The sequence below is a fragment of the Salvelinus fontinalis genome, chromosome 42 (assembly GCF_029448725.1).
Source record: "Salvelinus fontinalis isolate EN_2023a chromosome 42, ASM2944872v1, whole genome shotgun sequence".
Classification (NCBI taxonomy): Eukaryota; Metazoa; Chordata; class Actinopteri; order Salmoniformes; family Salmonidae; genus Salvelinus; species Salvelinus fontinalis.
The window spans coordinates 2,810,106-2,819,259 of NC_074706.1; the positions used below are offsets into that span (position 1 = coordinate 2,810,106).

The 9,154-nt window shown below is 38.7% G+C and overlaps 1 protein-coding gene across 1 annotated transcript; it reads right to left on the reverse strand.

Annotated features, from left to right (window-relative positions):
• Window positions 1-252: 252 nt before the first annotated feature.
• Window positions 253-5,440, reverse strand: LOC129841052 (CD209 antigen-like protein C). Its single transcript, XM_055909163.1, has 6 exons — window positions 5,356-5,440; window positions 3,768-3,880; window positions 3,183-3,312; window positions 2,921-3,063; window positions 2,709-2,809; window positions 253-423 (listed from the first exon to the last, which is right to left on the reverse strand). Exons 1-6 carry the CDS (start codon window positions 5,438-5,440, stop codon window positions 267-269), a joined length of 729 nt encoding a protein of 242 aa, XP_055765138.1. The 3' UTR covers window positions 253-266.
• Window positions 5,441-9,154: the final 3,714 nt, after the last annotated feature.

Below are 9,154 nucleotides of genomic sequence, written 5' to 3' on the forward strand. Positions count from 1 at the left end.
AGACAGAGAGAGAGACAGAGAGAGAGAGAGAGAGAGAGACATAGAGAGAGAGAGAGAGACATAGAGAGAGAGAGAGAGAGATAGAGAGAGAGAGAGAGACATAGAGAGAGAGAGAGAGAGATAGAGATACATAGAGAGAGAGAGAGAGAGACAGACAGACAGACAGACAGACAGACAGACAGACAGACAGACAGACAGAGAATGAAGGAGGAAGTTGTGTGCACTGAAGGCTGCTGTTCATGCTACGTTATGTTGTCATGGTGATGTTAAAGCACTTTCTCACAAATACAGTTCAGTTTCCTGTCACATGACATGTCATTCCATGCCTTCAGAGGACTCTGATCTGTGCGTATCTCAACACAGTCCTCCTCACCATTTTCTGGCTTGGCACCACCATTATCAGGCTCTGGGTCATACCAGTACCTATAGGGTTAACAACAGTCAGATATCATGGTTAATTCTAGTACCTAGAGGGTTAAAACAGTCAGATTTCATGGTTAATACCAGTATCTACAGGGTTAAAAACAGTCAGATATCATGGTTAATACCAGTACCTACAGGGTTAATAACAGTCAGATATCATGGTTAATACCAGTACCTACAGGGTTAAAAACAGTCAGATATCATGGTTAATACCAGTACCTACATGGTTAACAACAGTCAGATATCATGGTTAATACCAGTACCTACAGGGTTAAAAACAGTCAGAGATCATGGTTAATACCAGTACCTACAGGGTTAAAACAGTCAGATATCATGGTTAATACCAGTATCTACAGGGTTAAAACAGTCAGATATCATGGTTATTACCAGTACCTACAGGGTTAAAAACAGTCAGATATCATGGTTAATACCAGTACCTACAGGGTTAACAACAGTCAGATATCATGGTTAATACCAGTACCTACAGGATTAACAACAGTCAGATATCATGGTTAATACCAGTACCTACAGGGTTAAAAACAGTCAGATATCATGGTTAATACCAGTACCTACAGGGTTAACAACAGTCAGATATCATGGTTAATACCAGTACCGACAGGGTTAATAACAGTCAGATATCATGGATAATACCAGTACCTACAGGGTTAAAAACAGTCAGATATCATGGTTAATACCAGTACCTGCAGGGTTAAAACAGTCAGATATCATGGTTAATACCAGTACCTACAGGGTTAAAAACAGTCAGATATCATGGTTAATACCAGTACCTACAGGGTTAAAACAGTCAGATATCATGGTTAATACCAGTATCTACAGGGTTAAAACAGTCAGATATCATGGTTATTACCAGTACCTACAGGGTTAAAAACAGTCAGATATCATGGTTAATACCAGTACCTACAGGGTTAAAACAGTCAGATAGCATGGTTAATACCAGTACCTACAGGGTTAAAACAGTCAGATAGCATGGTTAATACCAGTACCTACAGGGTTAAAACAGTCAGATAGCATGGTTAATACCAGTACCTACAGGGTTAACAACAGTCAGATATCATGGTTAATACCAGTACCTACAGGGTTAACAACAGTCAGATATCATGGTTAATACCAGTACCTACAGGGTTAAAAACAGTCAGATATCATGGTTAATACCAGTACCTACAGGGTTAACAACAGTCAGATATCATGGTTAATACCAGTACCTACAGGGTTAACAACAGTCAGATATCATGGTTAATACCAGTACCTACAGGGTTAAAACAGTCAGATATCATGGTTAATACCAGTATCTACAGGGTTAAAACAGTCAGATATCATGGTTATTACCAGTACCTACAGGGTTAAAAACAGTCAGATATCATGGTTAATACCAGTACCTACAGGGTTAACAACAGTCAGATATCATGGTTAATACCAGTACCTACAGGATTAACAACAGTCAGATATCATGGTTAATACCAGTACCTACAGGGTTAAAAACAGTCAGATATCATGGTTAATACCAGTACCTACAGGGTTAACAACAGTCAGATATCATGGTTAATACCAGTACCGACAGGGTTAATAACAGTCAGATATCATGGATAATACCAGTACCTACAGGGTTAAAAACAGTCAGATATCATGGTTAATACCAGTACCTGCAGGGTTAAAACAGTCAGATATCATGGTTAATACCAGTACCTACAGGGTTAAAAACAGTCAGATATCATGGTTAATACCAGTACCTACAGGGTTAAAACAGTCAGATATCATGGTTAATACCAGTATCTACAGGGTTAAAACAGTCAGATATCATGGTTATTACCAGTACCTACAGGGTTAAAAACAGTCAGATATCATGGTTAATACCAGTACCTACAGGGTTAAAACAGTCAGATAGCATGGTTAATACCAGTACCTACAGGGTTAAAAACTGTCAGATATCATGGTTAATACCAGTACCTACAGGGTTAAAACAGTCAGATAGCATGGTTAATACCAGTACCTACAGGGTTAACAACAGTCAGATATCATGGTTAATACCAGTACCTACAGGGTTAAAAACAGTCAGATATCATGGTTAATACCAGTACCTACAGGGTTAACAACAGTCAGATATCATGGTTAATACCACTACCTACGGGGTCACATTTAGAAAATCACAATTCTAAGTAATTTAAAGAAAAGTTCAATCTTTATGTTAACTTTGTTTACTGCTGTCATCAATGACAATATATAGAAAAAGGTTGAATGGAGCCTCCAGATTAGTTATCATCTCTCACCTTGTGGTCAGTGGGGTGCCGTCCACCCATTTCCAGGTCCCCTCATTAACAGAGTCAGTCAGACCAATCCAGACTCTCTTCTTGAGGTTGACGAGAAATGTCTGTTGTTGAGAAAGATAAATATATACTTATTCTCTCACACTCACTCACTCACTCACTCACTCACTCTCTCTCTCTCACTCATTCTCTCTCTCTCTCACTCTCTCTCTCACCTGTTCCTTATCACTGTTTATGATCACCAGGTCTGCTCCTCTCTCCAGACAGTCCTCTCTGCTCTTCTCCCAGGTTTTAGTCTCAGTAGACAGGAAGTACCAACTGGATTCAAATTTCTGCCAGCCTTCAGGACATGTTTGTTCTACAAGATGACCACATTAATTTCCTTTAAAGAATCACACTAGGTTCTTATTGAAAGAATACAGACACACGATAAAGTTAGTGGGATTAATGATACTTTATTGCTGTAGGTTTACTCACTGAGATTGGTAAGCCTCCCGCTAAGAAAATCTCTCTCAGTCTGTAGCTTGTCTCTCTCTTTAGTCATGGTGTTGTAACTAGTCTGTAGCTGGTCTCTCTCTTTAGTCAGGTTGTTGTAACTCGTCCATAGCTGGTCTCTCTCTTTAGTCAGGGTGTTGTAACTGGTCTGTAGCTGGTCTCTCTCTTCAGTCACATTGTTGTAACTGGTCTGTAGCTGGTCTCTCTCTTCAGAATATTTGAAGGATCTGTTATCTGGAAAGTATTGATACATATAGCTAGTGGTGAAAACAGAATTTCTTACTGTAACTGTTAAAAACAAACAGTTTGAAAGTGGACAGAAATTCCTGGATGTGGTTTGCAAGTTCCTTTAACATGTCTAACCGAGGAGGAACTTAGTTACGCAGATAACAACACTCCCCACTGGTTGAATTAACGTTGTTTCAACATCATTTCAATGAAATTACATTTAACTAACGTGGAATAGGCATTGACTTGACAATTGTACTCAGTGTGTCATCTGAATTTAGGACGTTGTTGTGAAAGTCTGATATAGTGTAATGATTAGATAACAATACACTCACAGACTAGTCTCAGGGAGATGTTGAGAGTGACTTGTAGAACACACAGCATCCCAAAACTCACAGCAACCATCCTATAGAGTGTTCTCCCTGAATCCTCAGGTCCTGAGGAGATACACACTGATGGGAGAACACACACAGACACATATACACAGACACACACACACACACAGACACACACACACACACAGACACACACACAGACACACAGACACACACACACACACAGACACACACACACACACACACACACACACACACACACACACACACACACACACACACACACACACACACACACACACACACACACAAACACATTAAGGCATACACTCATGTATTCAAGCAAGCAAGCATACACGCACGTACACACACACACATACCAACACACTCATAAACACTCACATACAAGCACACAAATACCACACACACAATAAGCATCAATCAATCAATCAATCAAGTTTATTTTATATAGCCCTTCGTACATCAGCTAATGTCTCGAAGTGCTGTACAGAAACCCAGCCTAAAACCTCAAACAGCTAGAATGCAGGTGTAGAAGCACGGTGGCTAGGAAAAACTCCCTAGAAAGGCCAAAACCTAGGAAGAAACCTAGAGAGGAACCAGGCTATGAGGGGTGGCCAGTCCTCTTCTGGCTGTGCCGGGTGGAGATTATAACAGAACTATGCCAAGATGTTCAAAAATGTAAGAGGACTGTCAAGAGGACTGTTTCTCACAGTTGCTTTAGAGGAAGTTCCTGTATCAGTATAACATGTTAGAATCATTCAAGAGGAAGTTCCTGTATCAGTATAACATGTTAGAAGCATTAAAGGAGCAATCTGCAGTTGCTACATTAATATTAGTATATTTACCCATAGATTCTTAATAATAATGATTTAGAAATGCCTCCTGAGCTTTGTTCAACTGTCATACAAAACATACTTCTTTTACTCCATTGTAATTGTAAACAAACACTGTATGGCCTCAAAACATGGTTAAAACAACAATTTGGATCTTATGGATGGTCAGTCATTCCACTAATACTCCAGCCCCATTCCTCAGATGTTTACCAAATCATTGGCAGGGTGCCCGCGTTGGTCATGTTGGAAGTGCATATTGGATCTTATGGATGGTCAGTCATTACACTAATACTCCAGCCCCATTCCTCAGATGTTTACCAAATCATTGGCAGGGTGACCGCGTTGGTCATGTTGGAAGTGCATATTGGATCTTATGGATGGTCAGTCATTACACTAATACTCCAGCCCCATTCCTCAGATGTTTACCAAATCATTGGCAGGGTGACCGCGTTGGTCATGTTGGAAGTGCATATTGGATCTTATGGATGGTCAGTCATTCCACTAATACTCCAGCCCCATTCCTCAGATGTTTACCAAATCATTGGCAGGGTGCCCGCGTTGGGCATGTTGGAAGTGCATATTGCCGCTGTAATCCTTCTGAATACACTTAAAATATCTTTTTAAAGGTAAATCATATATTTTTTAAACTTTTCCAGTAAGACTTGCTATTAGCATTTTTCAGTGTTTGTGTAAGTCTTTGTAAATGTGTGTGTGTGATAGAGTTTTCTTAGTTCTTACCTGAGCGATTGGTCTCAGTCTTCACTCTCCTCATTGCTCTCTTCTGCTTTTCTTCAATAACCTGGTTGTTGATGTGGTCATCCATCTAAACTAACTGTGTGATTACCTTTCTAACTGACTCCTAATGGTAATATCTACTGTATGATTACCGTTCTAACTGACTCCTAATGGTAATATCTACTGTATGATTCTAACTGTACTGACAAGTAGCTATGTAGTTGGTCAAATGTGCTTCTCCACCAGGTACCTCTCTGCTCTCTGTCTTTGGTCCACCGGCGTTTTCCTCTATCTTAATGAACCTGATTGGTTGAGGAGTTTTTGAGGGACAGCTGGTAGAACCACTGAAAAGATCCACTTCACTTCCCTCTTTTAGGACCCATATAGGGGAACAACAGACAAAAATAAGCATTTGATATTGTGCTTAATTGTAACTTGACAAAGACTGACTGTCAAAGATTATTAAGTAACATGCTTTGATATCCTTTGATATCTCTACTACACTCGTTGATTGGTGAAACACTCAACTCTTATACAGTGTATGTAATGGTGGTTTGGTACTGTTGAGAATGTTATCACCAGGCCTAAATTGGAGCATGTAAATATTTGTAGCAAGTAAGAAGAATGTATTAGAATTGGAATTGATGAAATGAACCGTATGCAGATTGTGCACAAAGTCAAATGTACTAACTTCATGTTGACTCTGGTAAACAGGACGCTACAATGTCAGGAAATAAGTTGGACTTTTATTAATATGCTAATAAAAACAAATACAACATGTGTGTGCTTGGGTTTGAGAGAGAGAGAGAGAGAGAGAGAGAGAGAGAGGTTTGTGCACTGTAGGCTGCTGTATGTGTTACAGTATGTTGTCATGGTGATGTTAATAAGCCACTTTCTCACAAATCCAGTTGAGTTTCCTGTCACATGACATGTAATTCCATGCCTTCAGAGGACTCTGATCTGTGTGTATCTCAACACAGTCCTCCTCCCCTGTAGGACCTGCATTATCAGGCTGTGGGTCATAACAGTACCTACAGGGTTAAAAACCGTCAGATATCATGTTTAATAACAGTACCTACAGTGTTAAAAACAGTCAGATATCATGGTTAATACCAGTACCTACAGGGTTAACAATAGTCAGATATCATGGTTAATACCAGTACCTACAGTGTTAAAAACAGTCAGATATCATGGTTAATACCAGTACCTACAGGGTTAACAATAGTCAGATATCATGGTTAATACCAGTACCTACAGGGTTAACAACAGTCAGATATCCTAGTTAATACCAGTACCTACAGGGTTAACAACAGTCAGATATCATGGTTAATACCAGTACCTACAGTGTTAAAAACAGTCAGATATCATGGTTAATACCAGTACCTACAGGGTTAACAATAGTCAGATATCATGGTTAATACCAGTACCTACAGTGTTAAAAACAGTCAGATATCATGGTTAATACCAGTACCTACAGGGTTAACAATAGTCAGATATCATGGTTAATACCAGTACCTACAGGGTTAACAACAGTCAGATATCATGGTTAATACCAGTACCTACATGGTTAAAAACAGTCAGATATCATGGTTAATACCAGTACCTACAGGGTTAACAATAGTCAGATATCATGGTTAATACCAGTACCTACAGTGTTAAAAACAGTCAGATATCATGGTTAATACCAGTACCTACAGGGTTAATAACAGTCAGATATCATGGTTAATACCAGTACCTACAGTGTTAAAAACAGTCAGATATCATGGTTAATACCAGTACCTACAGGGTTAAAAACAGTCAGATATCATGGTTAATACCAGTACCTACAGGGTTAATAACAGTCAGATATCATGGTTAATACCAGTACCTACAGGGTTAATAACAGTCAGATATCATGGTTAATACCAGTACCTACAGTGTTAAAAACAGTCAGATATCATGGTTAATACCAGTACCTACAGGGTTAACAACAGTCAGATATCATGGTTAATACCAGTACCTACAGGGTTAAAAACAGTCAGATATCATGGTTAATACCAGTACCTACAGGGTAAACAACAGTCAGATATCATGGTTAATACCAGTACCTACATGGTTAAAAACAGTCAGATATCATGGTTAATACCAGTACCTACAGGGTTAACAATAGTCAGATATCATGGTTAATACCAGTACCTACAGGGTTAAAAACAGTCAGATATCATGGTTAATACCAGTACCTACAGGGTTAACAACAGTCTGATATCATGGTTAATACCAGTACCTACAGGGTTAACAACAGTCAGATATCATGGTTAATACCAGTACCTACAGAGTTAAAAACAGTCAGATATCATGGTTAATACCAGTACCTACAGGGTTAACAACAGTCAGATATCATGGTTAATACCAGTACCTACAGGGTTAAAAACAGTCAGATATCATGGTTAATACCAGTACCTACAGGGTTAACAACAGTCAGATATCATGGTTAATACCAGTACCTACAGGGTTAAAACAGTCAGATATCACAAAAATATTATTTCTCTCAAATTGTGTGCACAAATGCATTAACATCCCTGTTAGTGAGCAATTCTCCTTTGACACGATAATCCATTCACCTGACAGGTGTGTCATATAAAGAAGCTGATTAAACAGCATGATCATTACACATGTGCACCTTGTGCCGGGGACAATAAAAGAGCTGTTTATTTAATTTATTTACTTTAACCTTTATTTAACTAGGCAAGTCAGTTAAGAACAAATTCTTATTTACAATGATGGCCTACCAAATGGTAAAAGACCTCCTGTCGGGGCCAAGGGCATGGATAATAAAAAAAGAATACAAAAATATATATATTCAAAAAAATAAATAAATAATAATAATAATAATAATATATATATATATATATATATATAAACAGTATATAGTATGTAAAAGTCTGACCCACTGGGAATGTGAAACAAATAAAATCTGAAATAAATCATTCTATCTACCATTATTCTGACATTTCACAATCTTAAAATAAAGTGGTGATCCTAACTGACCTAAGAGAGGGAATTATTACTAAGATTAAGACTCTGCTTCTTATGATATCTCTGTCTCTGAGTCATCTTTGTGTCTCTGTCTGTGTGACTGATGTAGGTGTTAATTAACTCTAGGGAAGTATCAACAAAATGACACGGGTAGTTGTGGCTATGCTAATACAAAACAGAGAACAAGTTTACAAACTGTGTCCGTGCTTGTGTTCATGTATACTTGTGAGAGTTTGTTACAGTGGTTATTGGTAAACTATTTTCTGCAGCACAATATAAATCATTCCATGTCTCTACATGGTCATCTTGTCCAGAGTATATCTCAACACAGTCCTCCTGTCCAGGGAATGGGACTTGCTATTTGTGATGATGGACAGGACACTATCATACCAGGAAGATATAGATCATAGAGGGGAAGTGGAGAACAAAGGCTGTTAACATATATTACATATCATATGTAACAGCCCCAAGATAATTCAGGGAGTTTCCAGAACTCTCCTTTCCTTTCACTTTTCTGCTGATCTGGACCCTCTGTTTACTCCCAAATATACATCAACATGTTCAGGACGTCCAGGACTACAAACATGGGTCATTATAATGTCCAGACAAAAGATTTGACACCAAAAAACTGCTCCAAGTCGATATTGAGGGTGGGTAGTCTTAACCAGTGAGGATGAGATGACAACAGTAACCACCAGGGCTCTCCTCTAGAATGACCTTTTAGTGATTTAGCAGACGCTCTTATCCAGAGCGACTTACACGACCAATTAGGGTTAAGTGCCTTGCT